We start from the raw sequence: 19,111 nt of genomic DNA on the forward strand, positions 1-19,111 counted from the left end.
TTGTGGGCACATCCCCAGTGGTGGTTGTGCAGGAGGCGGCTGATGGATGTTTCTCTCTCATCCATGTTTCTAGCTCTCTATCCCTCTCCCTTCCTCTCTGTAAAAAATCAATAAAATATATATATTTTTAAAAATCTTTATTGTTGAGAGTATTATAGATGTCCCCTCTTTTCTCCCCCACTATCCCCCTCTGCCTGGTTCCCGCCCACCCCAGGCCTTCACCACACTACTGTCTGGCCATAGATAAGATCTTTGGTTAATCTCTTCCTGCCCTCCCTCTCTTCTTCCCTCTGAGATTTGTCAGTTTGTTCTATGCTTCCATGCCTCTGATTCTATTTTATTCACCAGTTTATTTTGTTCATCAGATTTCTTATTCATTTATTTTATTAGATTCGATTGTTGATAGATATGTATTTATTGCCATTTTATTGTTCATATTTTTTATCTCTTCTTAAATAACTAGAGGCCTGGTGCATGAAATCTGTGCACTGGGTGGGGGGAGCGGCGGTGGGGTCTCAGCCTGGCCTGTGCCCTCTCACAGTCCGGGACTCCTCAGGGGATGTCTGCCTGCCAGCTTAGGCCTGCTACCCACGGGGATCGGGCCTAAGCTGGCAGTTGGACATCCCTCTCGCAGTTCGGGACCCCTCCCTCCTTAACTGCCTGCCTGCTCCCTGCTCCTTACTGCTCAGCTTGCTGCTCCTTAGCACTGCCGCGGAAGTGGGAGAGGCTCCTGCCACTGCATCTGTGCTCGCCAGCCGTGAGCCCAGCTTCTGGCTGAGCGGTGCTCCCCCTGTGGGGCAGCTCCTGCATTGAGCGTCTGCCCCCTGGACATCAGTACGCATAGTGACCGGTCGTTCTGGTCGTTCCACCATAATGGTCACTTAGGCTTTTATTATATAGATACCCTTCAACATTTCATATAATACTGGTTTGGTGGTGATGAACTCCTTTAGCTTTTTCTTGTTTGTGAAGCTCTTTATCTGACTCAAATCTAAATGAGAGCTTTGCTGGGTAGAGTATCTTGGTTGTAGGTCCTTACTATTCATCATTTGAATATTTCTTGCCACTCCCTTCTGGCCTGCAAAGTTTCTGTTGAGGAATCAATTGACAGTTGTATAGGCACTCCCTTGTAGGTAACTAACTGCTTTTGCTGCTTTAAGGTTCTCTGTCCTTAACCCTTGACATTTTAATTATGATGTGTCATGGTATGGGCCTCTTTGGGTTCTTCTTGTTTGGGACTCTGCTTCCTGGACTTGAAAGTCTATTTCTTTCACCAGGTAGGGGAAGTTTTCTGTCATTATTTCTTCAAATAGGTTTTCAATATCTTGCTCTCTCTTCTCCTGACACCCTCATAATTTGAATGTTGGTATGCTTGAAATTGTCCCAGAGGCTCCTTACACTATCTTCATTTTTTTTTTTAATCTTCATATTTTTGGATTCTTTTTTTCTTTTTGTTCTTCTGATTGGGTGTTTTTTGCTTCCTTATATTTCAAATCGTTGATTTGATTCTCAGAATCCTCTACTCTACTGTTGAATCCCTGTAAATTATTCTTTATTTCAGTTAGTGTATGCTTAATTTCTGACTGGTCCTTTTTCATGTCTTTGAAATTCTCACTAAGATCCTTGAAAGTTTCTTGAGGATCCTTGAGTAACTTTATAACCATGGTTTTGAGCTCTATATCCAGTAATTTGCTTGCTTCCATTTCTTTCATTTGTGATGTTTCTTTGTCTCTGCATTTTGGCTGCTTCCCTGTGTTTGTTTTTGTGTATCAGGTAGAGCTGCTATGTCTCCTGGAATTGGTAGAGTGGCCTTGTGTAATAGGTGTCCTGTAGGGCCCAGTGGCTCAGCCTCCCCAGTCACCTGAGCTGGGCACTTTAGGTGTGCCCCAGTGTGGACTGTGTGCACAGCCTTGTAGCTGACCCTTGATTGCTGTTGGTGTCTCTGGGAGGAGTTGACCTCCAGGCCAATTGGATTTGAGGACCAACTGTGACTACAGTGGGAGGGCTGTTGTGCAAGAGGCGAGGCCCAGCTGTGAAGCAAGGCAGGCTGGCAGCCGTGGGCAAACTACGGCCCGCAGGCCGGATCCGAGCCGTTTGAAATGAATAAAACTAAAAAAAAAAAAAAGACCGTACCCTTTTATGTAATGATGTTTACTTTGAATTTATATTAGTTCACACAAACACTCCATCCATGCTTTTGTTCCGGCCCTCCGGTCCAGTTTAAGAACCCATTGTGGCCCTCGAGTCAAAAAGTTTGCCCACCCCTGTCCTAGAGCCTGGTCTTGGCCTTTTATTGGTAGGCTTGGGGAATGCTGTCACCAGCTGCAGCTTGTTAGTGAGATTTTAGTAAAGTCTGAAGCCTGAGCCAGGACAGGCCATTCATGTGGAAAAGCTGCTGCAAACAGCTTGGGTGGGGCTGCAGATTGGATGGGGCAGGGTCTCGGAATGACCAGGGCGGAGCAAACTGTGCTCCAGGCAGATTGAGTCTCAGATATGGCTGCCAGTCAGCTCTGCGACAGGGGAGGTCCCAGCACAGGAACAGTGACCCCTGTGAACACCCCCTTTTGGGAGAAAGCCACCCCTGAGTTCCTGCCCCGATGCCAGACAGTCCAGTTACTCCCCATATGTGTCTGGGCTCCCCAGCACTGGAGCTCGGAAGAAGCAGGACTGTAAGTTTGTGCGCAGACCCTTTAAGAGGAACACCAGGGATTCCAGCAGCCTCCATGTCGCTCAGTCACAGTCCCATAGTTGTGGGGACATCTCTATCCAGCCTTAGGACCCTGGCCTGCAGGTCTGGTGTGGAGCTGGGACCCCTTGCTCCTCATGTGTGGCCTCTGCAGAGATGATCTCTCTCCCGGTTAAAAAAAAAAAAAAGGCACACATGGGTGTCGGACCAGCCCACTCCGCCCCTCCTACCAGTCTCAATGTGCTTTCTTCTTCTCTATTTGTAGGACTTCCATTCGGCCAGTTTTCAGGCGGTTCTGAATGATGGTGGTTTTGTATTTTAGTTAAAATTTTGATGTGGTTGTGGGAGGCAGCGAGTACAGGCATTTACTTACGCCGCCATCTTGGTTCTCTTTTTTCCCACTCATTCTTATTAGCTGTGCCTTCGCACATGTTCTGGCCAATTCCAGGGAATATCATCTGAATCTTCTGGATAGAACTAGTTGCAGGATCCATTATACGCATTCAGTTTTGGCACCTCCCTTTGTTGAAGGAGGGTTTGGCATTGCAAATGTGTTGTTCTGAAGAAAATTTAATAAAGGACCTGAGATTTAGAAAAGTCTTTGCTATGTACATCATTACCAGTTAGTGAAAAAAAAAGTTAAAAGCCAACAAAATCCTTGAAAGTATTTTGCATGTGGGTGCCTTTTTTATGTTTAAGCCAAAAATGTTGGAAGATGGAGCATCTGTGTTAATGTATGAAGGTATTGTGTTAGGTACCATTTCAAGAAAGTGAGATTAGTTTGTATAGGCCTTTTATGCCCCTGTGTAATTTTAGCATTTATTAGGTACAAACTAATGGAGTTTTTGTTTGTTTGTTTGTTTTTAAATATATTTTAGAATTCAGAGAGGAGGGGAGAGGGAGGGAGAAATAGAAACATCAATGATGGGAGAGAATCAATGGTCGGCTGCCTCTGCACGCCTCCCACTAGGGATCGAGCCTGCAACCCAGGCATGTGCCCTTGACTGGAATCGAACCCGGGACCCTTCATTCCGTAGGCCAACACTCTATCCATTGAGCCAAACCAGCTAGGGCTGGAGAGAGATTTTTAAAAGTTTTGCAGTCTTATAATTTATCTTTGTAATTTGAAATACAAATTGTCACATGAATTGAGCCCTCAGCTTCAATTTTGTTTTTGTTTTGATATTCAAAACAAATTCTTTGTTCTATATTGGCTAAATTAATTCTTAATAGCAGTAAGAAATCCCCCTTTGCAGTCACATTCCCCAAACTAAAAATTTTTCCTGTAGCCACAAAACCTGTGGTTTTTTTAATTAACAGAGTGTCTGTCATATGCTGCCATTTTGAGATTTGAACACAGCCATAAATCCATGAATTTGTGTGAATGTAGCCTGCCATCCCAGTGAAAAGAAGCCTTTGCTTAAGTACTAGTAAAAGAAGTTTAAAGTGGGAAAGAAACAGCTTCTGTAAAGTTCTTAGAAAACTTTCATGAAATTGGATTTTTAAAATTTAGCCCATAGCCTCATGAACTGGCAGTTGTGAGATGCATGCTTTGTGCCCAGACTCATGAAGGGCAAGGATCCAGTCAGCACATGTTGCTTATTCCTTCTAGGAACTTTTTATCAAACACCTCTTCTGTTCCAGCACCTAGTGCTGAGGATGGTTTTTTTTGTTTTGTTTGTTTGTTTTTAAAAAGGCCAGTTTCTGGCATAGGATAGGGAAGAAAAGCAAGTTAAAAGGAGTAATAAAAATAGTGGAGTAAGAGAAAATCTTCAGTTGTTTTTTTTGGTAATGGAAGGGCACCTAATCCAGCCCTACTGAGTTAGGAAAGGCTTCCTGGAGTTGAGCATAAAAGGACCATCAGGAACTGCAGGTAAAGGGATTTGGCAGTCTAAGTAGTAGTGTATGGCGAGACCAGGCAAAGAGGAGAGACCTGGATTGGGAGCCATTAAGTATGTTTTTTTTTTTTTACTTTTTAGTAAAGTAATACATTGGTGTAATAAGTAAATACAAAGCTGAAAAAGAAAAGGAATCTACTTTTCCCAGTAACCTTTAGGCACCTGTCTACAACTTAACCTAAAAACAGTGTTAACTTTTATTCAAAAGTGAAAACAGGTGCTTCTTACTCTGCGCTTAAATTTTTTTTTTTCTAAAGGTTTATTTTTAATTTTTGTAATATATTTTATTGATTTTTTACAGAGAGGAAGGGAGAGGGATAGTTAGAAACATCGATCAGCTGCTTCCTGCACACCCCCACTGGGGATGTGCCCGCAACCAAGGTACATGCCCTTGACTGGAATCGAACCTGGGACCTTTCAGTCCACAGGCCAACGCTCTATCCACTGAGCCAAACCGGTTAGGGCTGAATTTTCTTCTTAAGGCTCATGTGGCCATTTAAGTACAGAAGGCAAGGGGAGCTCCAGGGACAGAGGCCCAGATAGGAGAAGGGAAGTCCATGCAACAACTGCTGTTCTGCCCTGCTGTCTTGCGCAGAGAGGGGGAGATGGCTGAAGAGGGCATGCCCCACATGCCCAAGGTGCCTCAGCGCACCCCTGCATTGGTCCCTGGTCTGGTGGACCAGGCTGAGCAGCGCCAGTGGAGGCCCTTACCAGCTGCTGGTGCACCCTGCACCCTCCTTGGAACCAGCCGTCAGCGGCTGGAGGCCTCTGACGGCGCCACTGGGCTGCTTTGCATGTTACATAAATTGGCAGTCAGAGATCATGTTATTGGCCTCTCCTACCACAATACCAGTTGTAGAAGCTCAACGAATGGTAGTTGGATACCGATAATCAGTGGCTACTCCCTCGTGAAACTAAGTGTATGATGTCAGGTTCCTAGGGAGGTGGTCTGCTGCAGCTTGATGACTTAACTGATATTCCTCTTTAGGTCTTAAAACTTAAAATACCTGGCATTAAAGTTAAGCCCATGAGAGAAAGGGTATTTGCCCTATTTCTCACTCAGTTGTTTAATTAGACTCTGGAAAATACCAATTTTTTCTTTCTTTCTAATAAACAGTCTCAGGAACAATTCTGTATCTTCTTCAGCCAGTTAAAATTTTCAATGTGTATTGCTGGCATTAATAAACAGTACTTCCTATGTAAGCAGCCTTATTTAATTCTCAGGACCATTTTATGAAGAACAGCCTATTATTCCCATGATACACAGGAAGAAAGGTTCCACACGTTGCTCATAGAGCTGACACTGAAAACCAGGTAATTCCAAAATGCAATTTCTTTATTCTCATTCAAACTGCTGTCAGTTTCTTCTCTGTCTAGGTTTGGGCAGAAGTGAAGAAAGAATCCATGGCTTGTTTTTCCACATTCTGTTAAAACTTATCTAAATTGGCCACAGGCAGTGAGATGAGTAGAAAGAACTAAATTACAAGAATCTGGATTCGTCTTTTATTTGGGCCAGAACAATGGCTCTCTTACCTGGCAACTTGTTTGAAAAGGCAAAATCTCAGGTCCTACCCTAAGACTTACAGAATCAGAAACTGTGACAGTGGCACTCAGCAAGCACACACAAATTTGGGAACTAGTAGACTGGACAGCAGTTTCCTCACCTATAAAGTATAACTGTCCCTCAAGGGATTGGTTCCCAGACCTCTGGCAGATAGAAGACCCTTATATAAAATGACATTTGTATATAGGCTACAGCAGGTATATCTGCACATCGCCTTATTCTTGTGCAAATTCACGTTTTGCTTTTTGGAACTTTCTGGGATTTCCTTCCCGAATATTTTCAATCCAATTTATTGAATCCATGGATGCAGAATCTGAGAATACACAGGGCTGTGTGTTTTTTGATTCTTGTTCTGTCAGTCTCACAAGGTTGCGGAAACCAAATTAAGTGATAAAGGTACAGGACTTCAGAAACTCTTGAGTGTATCTGGATTGCTGAAGCTTACTAGCATTTTCATTCCCTGCTTTTAGAGCCTATGCTTTATTTTCCCACGTTATTTCAAAAGAAAAACCGTGAAGTGTTATTTCTAAGCTTGGATGTTCCCTTGTCCTGAGCCTCAAACTCTCACTTGCAATAGCATGGGATGCCACTATTTGAACTTCCACATTAATTCTAAGTGGCATTTCTGTCCTAGGTGGTTAGGTTAATACAAGTATGTCTCCATGTTGGTAGTGTTGAAACTTGGCAGTACTTGACCATCCAGATGCTTAGGCTACATCCAGTTCAGTTACACCAAAATCCCTGGAGGGTAGAACTAAAATCAATTTTAAAGCTTCCCAGGTAATTCCACTTGTAGCCAAGGTTGAAAACCAGTGCCATATGCAGAAAAGATGATGCTAATTTCACATACAGGAAGGTTGGTCACAACGTTACACAGCGTGGGACATAATTCTTACTCTCTGAAAAAGCAGTTGTGCTAGGACCAGGAACCAGGAACTGCACTTGTGTGGATGGGCTTTATTTCTGTGATTACCTGGGTCAGTGTTCTAAGAGGTGTTTTTTTCTTTTTACTAGACTTGTCAGTTTCTGCCTTTCCAGACATAACTATTTTCTTTTAGTGATTTCTATTTTCTTTTAAAGGTTTTATTGTGGTAAGATATGTAAAATAACTTTTAACCATTTTTAAGCGTAGAATTCAGTAGCATTATACAACCATCATTTCTAAAACTTTTTCATCACCCTAGAGACAATTAAGCACCAACTCACTGTTCCTCTTGCCCCCCAGCCCTTGGTAATGTCTCTGAATTTGCCTAGGTATTTCACATAGCTGGAAGCATATAGTATCTGTCCCTTTGTGTGTCATTTTGGGGTGAACAAAAGGTTTACCGTTCTTCATATAAAAAATAAAATATACTTTTGCCTGACCGGTGTGGCTCGGTGGTTGAGCGTTGACCCATGAACCAAGTCACTGGTTCAATTCCTGGTCAGGGCACGTGCCTGGGTTGTGGGCTTGATTCTCAGTAGGGGGAATGCAGGAGGCAGCCAAGATCAATGTCTCTCCCTCTTCGATGTTTCTCTAAAAAATTAATAAAAAAATTCAAACTTTTGCATACAACTGTAAACCCACTTTTTGCTAACCCCTATATACATATCATTTTGTTTACTATCTGTTGGCTAAATGGTTGTTATCCCTTTGGCTATTGTGAATGCTGCTGCAGCCAAGGGCATGCAAAGTATCTGAATCAAGGAGTGTAATTACTGGGTCATATGGCAATTCCATGTTTGGGTTTTTGAGGAGCTGCCCAACTTTTCTATAGCAGGTATAACATTTAATATTCCCATGAGCCATGTGCAGGGTTCCAACTTCTCCATTCTCATTTGCTTTCATTTTGAGTTATAGATTCTGGATTAGTTGATGTGAAGTAGTAGCTCAGTGTGGGTTAATTTGCATTTTCCCTCATGACTGATACTTTTCACTCTCCACCCATTTAAATAGAAAATATTTAATTACAGTTGATATTTTTGGGTGTTAACATTTTAACTAGTTAAGTGAAAAGTTACCTATCTTAGTGACCAGCTAATGCTTTCTTCTGGGGAAAAATAAAAAAGCCTATAGTGACACACTGGAAATACTTTGTAATCAGTGTATTAAGGAGACATTCATACATTTCAAGAATTGCTTAAATTCTGATATCCAGATTTAAGCTTGTGAACATGACTTTAAACATACAATTAAAGCTATTCATAATTTGCTATACTACCAACATTAAATTACAGTTACTTTGGAGCATAAGTTAAATGGTTTAAAGTAAGCCGGTAACATACCTAAAACACACCTTCCTATCTCATACATGCAAATTACTTCTCCATGTAAAGATTTCATCACTCAACTTCTAAGTTAGCCTATTCCAGAAGTCACTACTCTAAGGCTTATGGTCCAAAGAGAAGGGGGAAAAAAATGTAACCAAGGACTGATATATAATAATAAAAAAAAGATGGCACAACAGAAGGGAATGCAATTCTACAAGTGCAAGCCCTCAAGAAGCAGATTATGATAAACCCCTTCTTTGGAAAGGTATCATTTCTATCACTGATACCACAGGTTAAATTATATGGCATGCCACCTTCAAGTAACAGTTGAGGCAACAGAATAAATGCAGAGGCATCACAATGAATCCCACTTAATACAACTATACAAACTAACACTTCTCTACAAATTCAGTTCTTTGTCTGACTGCCAGTTAAATACAGAATTGTAACTTCATAGCTTAACAATTAAGGGTCACACACCAAAGTCAATACATATACCTAGCATTTCAGTCTAAGCTATTCCATGTACATAACTGAAATTAATTACAAAGTATGGCCTAGCAAATGCTAGGGGAATTTTTTTACAGGTATTATCTTGCACACAAGTCATCATACATACAGGGCAAAGTCAGAGCTTTTATATTTGAGTTTATTCTTCATTTAACTTTTAAAACACTACTATACTTGAATATTAAAACAAAAACAATAGCAAGTAGTGAGCATATTATGGTTACAGTCCTTCACTCATTCACTACTGTATATAAAATGCCAGCAGTGAGTGTTATTCACTGGCCCCATTAAGAGGTCTGACACTGAACACCACCCCTAGGATGATGTTCATCATCCTCGTATGCTTCTCCATTGTAATGGCGCCGTCTTTCTTGATTTGGATCAAAGTCCACCAGTTCTACCTGGTCCATTTCATCAGTCTCTTCTACTTCCTTCCTTTCAGGTAGGAGTTTTTCCAGCAAAGAGAGTTTATCAGGAGAGAGAAAGCCATTCTCAGGAAAGTTTACCTATAAAAAAAAGAACTTCTACTGTAAGTTTGATTTATTTACTTGATCATTAGTTCCTTGAGTTACTGTCAACCCATTTCCCGCAGAAAAACACATGTAACCACAACACTATTTTTCAGTGAATTTGCCCATCCCAAGGTTAGAATACATGCTCTAAAAGGCACAGCATCCAGTGCTCTGAACTAGTTTAGAGCATATGGCACAAGTAAGGTCTTTTAAAAAAATAATGATCCTAGTAAAATAGCTCTGTAACAACCATTGTTCTATTCAGAAAATACATTATACACGAGAATCCTTCCTAAAACACATTTTATGAACCACCCTATTAACAAACCAACCACTGTCTTTTGCTAAAAATCCACAAGTTATTTTAAGTCCTTCTGCTGAACTTTAAGATCCCAGTTATAGTCTTGTAACCTCTCCCTCCACCAAGTTTTAAGTAGCCAAATGATGATGTAAACAAACCCAATCCCAACCTGACAGAAGTATTAGATAAATGTATTTCTTTCTGGATAAGGGAGAATAGAAATTTGATGTTTCTTTGACATTCAGAAGATGTAACTGATACCAGATTTTAGTAAGTAACCACTCAAATATTCCTAAAGTACTTTATAGCTTACCTTAAATTCGATGATTAGGCGACCCTTTTCATATGGTCTACGATAAATTGGCATGCCTTCATTTAATACACACTTGATATCTCCATGCTTGACAATCTGACCTAAAAACATTGAAGGCAGGTTCTTCCTTAAATACAGCCACATTTTCATGTAGAGAGAATAAGGAACAGAGAAAAATGTCCTAGCTCATTGACAGGAGGTAAAGTTTGTGAAGCAATCCTTTATTTCTCATTTATGGGTTTTCTAGAGGCTTCCAAAAAAGAGCCAAGATCATACAATTTCAGTTCAGCTCATGAAAGGGATATGTAACTGAGCAAGTAAAATACCCATTTCCTCAGTGCCTAAACAGCTATCTGCAGACAATGAAAATAAATTACTAGAATAGAAAGAGAAGCTCATCTATCAGTATCTTACCTGGATGAGAGGTGATGACTATGGTTCGGTTGTCAAGAGTAGCTATTGGCTTTTGGAAGCCACACAAAGCTTCAACCAGCTGTATGTCCATACACATGAGAAGGTCTTCTCCTCGTTTGTATTAATATAAATTTAGCACATACTTAGATCTTTCAAATCACCAATTATTATAAGTACCACAGCAGGCAATTGTTTTCTTAATAAGAGCAAGGTATCTTTTACAAAGGTGTCCTTTCTTCCCCATTCTAAAAACAGAGCTGAGAACCAGGAGCAGCAAATATATGGAACCTGACAGGCCCATTTCCTGGACAACACTTCGGAATCCTTACCCACACTCTAGGTAGTCTCTACCATTTACCATCCCTGAATTGTCCCATCACCTAATTTTAAATTTAGTTGCTCACATAGAGAAGAAAAAATTCTAGTAACAGTGAGGCTTTAAAAAAAAAGCAAACATACATTAGGGAGATTATAGTATAATATGAACAGACCTCAGCTGGCCCTGGATTATGGGCTCTATAAAATTTACTGACGTACATAAATTAAGTAACATAGTGCTTGGAACATTATGAACACAATCTTTTATATTTAGTAACAGCCCATTTCCTCCTTTGGTGTTTAGACTTTTTTTCCTTTTCCAATCCATATTAATAACAGGATACTCTCCAGAAAAACCTCCTGAGGATTCACCTCAAATGATGGCATTGAAATCCCGAGTTTAATAGTATTTTCCATTGTAGGAACACTTGGGGAATGTTCTATTATAATTAACTTAAAACCAGTTCCTTCAGATGTAAATCCTTACAAGATTTATTAGAACCCCAATCCAGTCTATTTTAAAGTCAGCCATGGGTATATAATTGACATATTCTCTGTTTACTATCAATTTTTCTTTGCTTCCCTGTAAGTTCATTGTAAATACTATTAAATATTTCACAGCAATAGGCCTGAATTTACAGATTTTAATAGAGATGGTTCTAGACACTTATTTACAATTAAAAGCAACTGAACATATCGTGAACTCTAGGATTTAAAGTGGTGAGAACTTTAGGACAAAATTTTGTCTAGGGAGGTTTCCCACAATCCACCTGTTTATTATATTCATGCAAAACATCATCTAACTGAAGTATATTCTTCAAATTCCAGATTAGGTAATCAATTTACCTAAATTTGGACAAAAAACTAAAATCTGATCCTTTTTGTTCTCAGCCTCTTTCCAGATGAAAACATTAATGATTAACGACATTTTAGAAAAGATATACATAGCCTAACTCTCCTACTATAGTTTTCCAGAGTATTTCTAGGAAGTATGTTCTAAGAGTAATGAAAAGCTCATTTAAAAAAACACTCCAAGTATGCACGATGTCAGTTTGAGTAGTTGATTAAAATTTTTACCGAGTGAAAACAGCATGGTCCTTCTGATCTAAAACAATGATAATATCTCCTGGCTCCAGTCCTGGTTCCTGGTCTCCTTCACCATGGAATGTTATCTTCTGGCCATCTTTCATGCCTAAAAACAGAGGGTTCATTTTATACTTTTATTTAACATCCAGCTAAGGTCAGATTCTCAATATATTAAGAAACACAGATGCATGTTTGTGCATAAAAAAAGCAAGTTCAAGTTTTTGTGGATGCTAAGGTTTACAAAGATGACTAAGAATGCCCACATGATTAGACCAGTCCAATTTCTTACTGAAGAAAGATCACAAAGAAGAACACAAACTCTAGAGGCAAAGAGATCAGGCCTCAAGTCTCAGCTGCTACTTACTACCAGCTGGATTATCCCAGGGAAGCAAGCTGCTTAACTCCTAACCATCAACTGTCCCACAGAGACCTACCTCATGAGGATTGTTGTGAGGACTGAATAAAAAGGCCCATGCTGGCAACAAATCCGCGACGGGCAAACACTTTAACCATAAATGTTAACTATTCCAATTTCATTACTTACTTAAAAGAACCTGTATCAAATTATTTCTATTAAGCCTAACAGTAACATAAATCAAGACTCTCTTTTCTCTATTGTATTAGCAGTATTTACATATAGGAAGTATAGGATGTCCCTCAAAAATGTATGCACACACTTTGGATAATTATACAGTGTTAGCCCTAGCTGGACAGTTCAGTTGGTTAGAGCGTCGTCCCAATGTGCCAAGGTTTAAGGTTCAATCCCCAGTCAGGGCATACACAAAAAGCAACCAATAAATGATAAGAAAGTGGAACAACAAATTAATGTCTCTCTCAAATCAATAAATAAAATAGAAATTTAAAAATGTTAAAAAAAGGCAGTGTTTATTATTTAACTTATTAAACTTATTTTATTGAGATTCCCTCCCTCGTACCTCTAACCCATATATTTTTAGTTCAGTGAGGCCTTAGACAACATCTCTTTAAACTTAACTCATGTAATGTGTTTGCAGATTATACTACAGCAGTATCTCCTGATAATTTCCTGAACCAATCAGTGACACCACCCAAAGAGAACAATTTATGGGAAAAATTAAACCTATATAAACACAGCCAGTACAATGGATTTCTATATATCAATCTAGATCCAGCAGTTAACTCATTACTAATATTTCATATATACCTTCATCCTTGTCCAACCCCCCAATATCTGAAGCAAAATCCAGACATGAATTAACCCACAAATACTTCAGTACCTCTAGAAAAATAAAAGCTTAAACCACAATACCAGTGTTATACACCAACAAAACTAAACATACTGTGGCTTCAATCATCACGAGGCAGTATGACTAGTTACACTAGTGTAACAAACTCCGCTGTATTTTGCTGGCTGTTTCAGTACTGTGAAGGGCATGGGTAAGGGCAAAATAAATGGCTTTAATCGCAATTAATGCCCTCCTAAGTACATACTAGTGGTAGCGAGGTGGGGCATCTTACTGGAAGAAAAAACAACAACAACCAATCCCACATGGGCCAATTAAGTGGGGGATAAATGGAAGGAGGGAAGTATCATGATTCACATGGGTAAGTACTATTGCAGGGCTTACATAATGTATATATGTACTAATATGAGATGTTCATAATATTAATAGTTCCAAATCAGTATGTACAGTATAATACTAGTTGCAAAGTCTGAAGATTACAACATTTACTATTTCAGAATAGCAAAATTAGAAACTTTAATTTACTCTGGAGTTATATACATTTCTGAAAAAAGTTATATAGTTATAAACTAGAGCCCCAGAGCCAGAAACCTACAGGTAGGTTTACAGTCTATAAAAAACATTAAAAAACACTTTTATTGATTTCAGAGAGGGAGGGAAGCAGAGAGAAACATCAATAGGCTGCCTCCTGCATACTCCCCACTGGAGGTTAAGCCCACAACCTAGGCATGTGACCTTTTAGTGCCTAAGTTGACCAAAACATTTTAAAAAGTACTATTTTTTTGTCTTTTTGAAGATTTTCTAGAGGGAGGGAGAAAGACAAACATCGATGTGAGAGCAGAACATCAACTGGCCACCTCCTGCATGCTCCCCATCAGGGATCCAGCCTGCAACCCAGGCATATGCCCTGACTGAGAATTGAACTGGCAACCCTTCAGTGTACAGACCATGCCCTAACAACTGAGCCACACTGGCCAGGGCTAAAAAAGCAATATTTTTAATCTAAGCTCTTACAAATCAATAAAAATATAACACATTTCATTAGTTTAGAAAAATTTCAAGGAAATAATTTAAATTCACCTAAATCTCCTTCCCCCAAGTATGAAAGTACATATATTCCTTACCCTAACAGTTCCTAAGGAACTTAACATGTGCAAAAATTAATTACAATTTAAAAAGAGGTAGAACTAGTAATTTAATGCAAATGAATTAAGTTTGGAACACTATTTAATCATTTACTGATGTCAGTGTTATAGTAAATGAGGAGATTCTTAATATATTCCTTACAAATGTGCAAAAATGTCTGGATGGAAAAAGTTTTTACTATGTAGCCCAGATATCTCTGCGTGATAAGACCATGCATAGAACCCTATTGAGAATCATTTTTAACAACTATAAAATCTAAATAATCTTGCCGTTGCACTCAAGAATTCAGAAATGGCTGAGAACTCACCTTTATCAATATGAACTTCTAGAATCTTCTTCTCTCGAACTATCTTCCTTCTGTTGCAGCTTTTACATCTATCTTTAGGACTGATCCTTTCCCCATGGCCCTGGCACTCCATGCACACAGACTGAATTTGCTGAACCATTCCAGGGCCTATCTGATGAATTCTTATTTGCATTCCAGTACCTCGGCAATTGGGACAGCACTCTACTGCTCCTTTCTTACCACCTCGGCCTAAATAGTTTAAAAAGAAATTGAATTATGTTTGAACTTAGTATCAGACACAATGATGAATGTCTTAATAAGATAGTTTTAATAGACACAACACTGTATTAACATTTGCAAGTGTGATGAAATGCTTGTCCATCAAGAACTAAAATTTAGCCTTTTTATTTGATAAAATACAGCTGCAGCCAGCTTCAGTCATCTATAAACATTGACTGTTGTTTTCCCAAAGAACCATTTTAGAATTGTGAATTTTAAACGTGCTCCCAAATCACAATTCACTGGACATACCTAATCTGTGAGACGAGAACAGTAAGGAGTTTATTCTCTTTAGAAGATACCATATTTCCAAAAAAATAACTTGTACTTATAAAAGGCTTAGAGGATCAGAGCCAATAACTTGTCTCTATATGGAACAGCTTAGTGTGCAAAGAAGTCACTGTTTAAATCCTATTATAGATTATGAAGCTTTGGAATGATTAAGTGTTAGAGACAATATGATGTGCTCATTTGAACTCTGTTGAAAAAAAAAATGACACTACCTTAGATTCCAACTGCATTTAAAATCCTAAATAAAAGGCTAATATGCAAATTGTCCCCACGAGCAGGACCAACCAGGAACTAGAGGTGCGCTGACCACCAGGGGGCGGCACGGAACATGACGGGCTTTGGCGATGCAGCACTGGCAGTAGGTAGCAGTGGAAGCGCTGCCAGGCCCCAGTGGGCCCTGATGAGTGCAGGACCGCAGTGGGATGGTGCAGCAGGTGAGCAGGTGGTGCCAGGCCAAGGTGGGTGCAAGCAGGGGCCCCAATCGCCCTGCCAGTCACCCCACAGATTGGCCCTGATTGCTGGCCAGGCCTAGGGAACCTACCTGTGCCCGAATTTCATGTACCGGGTCTCTAGTATACACATAAAGAAGTGCTCACGTTTTGTTAATATTCTCTAGATGGTAGATATAGATAGTTCTTTATGTTTGCACCCTCCAATACTTAGGTAGTGTATTATTTGTCAGTTTTATATCTTCAGAAAGGCTTCAGTTCAATTTTCAGTTTATTTAAGATGTTAGAAGACCATACCTTCACATTTGTCACAAATCACATTCTTTTGTAGAGCTAGTTTTCTCGTTGCACCATTATATAAGTCTTCTAAGGTTACAGAGAGCTGATGCACCACATTTTTACCTAGAACAAAATAATGCTCATTAAAAATCTAAGATGTACGTACCTTATTTGTGTTCAATGCACCATCAAAATTACAAATAATAATAAAAGATAAGGCTCACAAGGTACATTTGTTAAGTAACTTGTATTACATACATAGAATTTGTTAAGTACATATTATATACAGTTTGGCCACATTACCCACAAACTGCAATTAATTTCAGATAAGAAAAATTGGGTGAGATTAAGTAATTTGCCTAAGAATGTAGTTGTGACTATCTTACAAATTATGGCAATCAAAAACATGAACAGTAAAATCAGTTGAGAACCAATGCCATTTATAGAGGCACATTTCATAATAATTATTTTAAACTACATTTCTGTCCCAATATATTCTTTGAATCTTTCACTTACTATGATATTGAGCAACATGGCCTATTACTTCATCCAAAAATTCTTCAGCACACTAAGTTCCAAGTTCCAACCAATCAAGATTGGCTGGGGAAGCTGATGCATTTATTCAACCTCCACAGAATATCAATTCCTACTTCTACATGAAGCAGGAATAGCACATTTACTGTTTGACTAGCACTAGTTTAACAACTAGGTTTCTCATATCCTTTATCATAGTGCTGTCCAAAAGAAGTTGCAGCAGTGATAGGAATGTTTTATATTTGTGCTATCCCACACAGTAGCCACTAGTCACATGTAGCTATTGCAGATGAAAACTGAATTTTTGTCTTTGTTTTTAATGGATCTAAATTTATTGTGGCCAGTGGCTACAAAGGAGTGCCGTAACTCATTTCAGAATAGGAAGTGGAAGGTTAGAGATCATATGAGGACACAGGCTACAGAAATGAAGTCACCTGTCAATGGTTAATATGTTCCCAGCTAGTAATTCTTTCACAAAGACTTCATCCACCACAAAACAGTATTGCCTTATGCCCAAGTGAAAACAAGTTCTCAAACTCTTATCTGCACAATATGCCTGTTGTGAACATTTTTAGTTTCCAATGAAGTGTGAAGCACCATTAACTATATCCTTCTGCTCCTAGCTTCATCTTTGGGTTCTATATCACAAATATAGCCCCATACAGTTGGTTCCAGCACATTGAAAGCTGCCTTTCTTACTTTAGCTTTAAAGTTTTGAGAGTATAAGGGAAAAAAGCTTATTAAATTTCGTTAGGCAAGTATTTTTTGGTGTCCCACACAGAGGCCTTTCATTGATCTAAATCACATAGAAGAGAGTTTGCCAGTCAATTCATTATTAAAAATATAATTATAAAAACATATCCCTTTCCTTTCAGGAAAAACTAAGTAAACCATTTCTAGTCTTTCTGAATTTTAAAAAGCTCACAGTGGAATTTAATGGCTTCCCTATTCCTTCTAAAATGGACTCTACCCATTGGCCATTATTTATGTAAACTATATTGGGAACAAATGAGATTGACTCTGACCTGAACATTGTTTTCCTATGAAGAATATTTCTACAACCAGGAAACGGCATTTCTGATAAGTGTTAAGGGCACATATATAGATATAATAAAGCTGAAGCAAAGTTAACAGATAGCAGGCTATTTGGAAGTAATGAATCTATGCTCCAATCCTGACTACTGATGCCTTGCTGTATAACCTGGAGGGAAGTTTAGGTTTCTGAACTTTAACCCACTTTCAACTGAGTGCCTCCCATTAGGTTGGGGGGGGTGTCAAATAATAGCTTAAAAAAGGGCTTTGAAAATTATGTTCTGATACTTTGTTCCTTTAATTAATGCTTGACAATCTTATTGAAGTTTGTGTCCCAGTGTCAAAGAGCTTTAGAAGCACTCACTTGTTAGCACTTGGTCTAGATAGTTTTAGTTACATCAAATCTTATTTTAAAAAACGATACAAATAGAAATGGCAGTGTAGTTTGCAAAATTGTAACAACATGTAAACCAACATTTAAAATAGACAAGAATTTGCTTTGACCAAGGGGCTACTGTGAATTGCTGCATATAGACTGGATTATTCTTACCTCTCCTTTCTCTCTGCATCCTTCCTCCTCCTCCAAAAAACATATCAAAGATGTCCATGGGGGAACCAAAACCACCACCTGCCCACCTTCCTTAATTGCTTGTTCTCCTCCTTTGTCATATAATTCCCTTTTCTTTGCATCAGAGAGCACTTCGTAAGCTTGAGAAATCTGTTTAAACTGTTTGAGAAAAGAATAAATCTCACTTTAAAAAAGTATTACGAAGCATAGCTACTATATTAGGCATACTCAATTTCAGGTTGTTATGGAACTACCATACACCTGACCAAAAAAAACGATTCAAGTATGAATATACAACTTGCCTTCTCTCCTTCATTTGGATTCTTATCAGGGTGGTACTTCAAGGCCAGCTTCCTATAAGCCTTTTTCAGTTCTTCCTGGGTGGCATTGGGTTTGACCCCCAAAACATCATAGTAAGTGGTTTCTTTCACCATTTTTGACAGCCTGAAATATTTTTTAAAAAAAAGCAATCTTAACCGACTTTCAACTGGTAGCTGTAATTCGTTAAATCATAGATATGGCCGAGAAATCTGTTCTTTGCCAAATCTGATTATAAAAACCCTGCCTTCCCTAACCTGCAGAGGAGGTAACAATTCCTTTGACAATTCAGCAATAAACTCTAACAAATTGCAGATAAGCTAATAATTACCAGGGAACAATCCGAAGCTCCCTATAGCAGCTGGCTCCCGTTCTCCCACACCAGAGCCTCCACCCGGTCTGGGTTCTTCCTGTTCCCCGCCCCCAGCAGTGACAGAAGGAATCAAAGGAGCACCAACAGGTTCAGTCCGCTGGGTCCTACATTACCAGGGCCTCTGGTCAATACAAGACACACACTCCCTAGAAAAAAGACATCTGGGCACCAGGGGCCAGGGGGTGGTGTACGGAACGATGTATGGCGAGCCCACGTCTGCGTCTCAGTTCCAGGGCCCACAGCGCCTCCACGCCGGCCGCCGAACCCCTCGCTCCCACCGGCCGCGCAGCTTACACGTCGTTAGGTGTCCCCTGCACTGGGCGCCGATCGTTGAGGTTTCCTTCCTCCCCCCGCTCCCCCTCCCCGCTCACCAGGGAAAGAACGGGTGGGAGAGGCCAGCCGGCAACAAAGAGGAGGGGAGGCCGAGAAGCGAAACCGCGGCCGCCGCCCGCTCCTCCCGCAGCCCCTCACCCGCAGCTCC

The 19,111-nt window shown here is 39.7% G+C and overlaps 1 protein-coding gene across 1 annotated transcript; it reads right to left on the reverse strand.

Annotated features, from left to right (window-relative positions):
• Nucleotides 1-8,075: 8,075 nt before the first annotated feature.
• Nucleotides 8,076-18,690, reverse strand: DNAJA1 (DnaJ (Hsp40) homolog, subfamily A, member 1). Its single transcript, XM_005859552.2, is given in 10 exon segments — nt 8,076-9,414; nt 10,035-10,135; nt 10,449-10,564; nt 11,844-11,958; nt 14,529-14,756; nt 15,824-15,928; nt 17,922-18,002; nt 18,005-18,098; nt 18,242-18,383; nt 18,589-18,690. Coding segments are annotated over 9 exon segments (1,191 nt in total). The 5' UTR covers nt 18,374-18,383; nt 18,589-18,690; the 3' UTR covers nt 8,076-9,195.
• Between the last annotated feature and the right edge of the window lie 421 nt (nt 18,691-19,111).

Source organism: Myotis brandtii, unplaced genomic scaffold (assembly GCF_000412655.1).
Source record: "Myotis brandtii unplaced genomic scaffold, ASM41265v1 scaffold1270, whole genome shotgun sequence".
In the NCBI taxonomy this organism is placed as follows: Eukaryota; Metazoa; Chordata; class Mammalia; order Chiroptera; family Vespertilionidae; genus Myotis; species Myotis brandtii.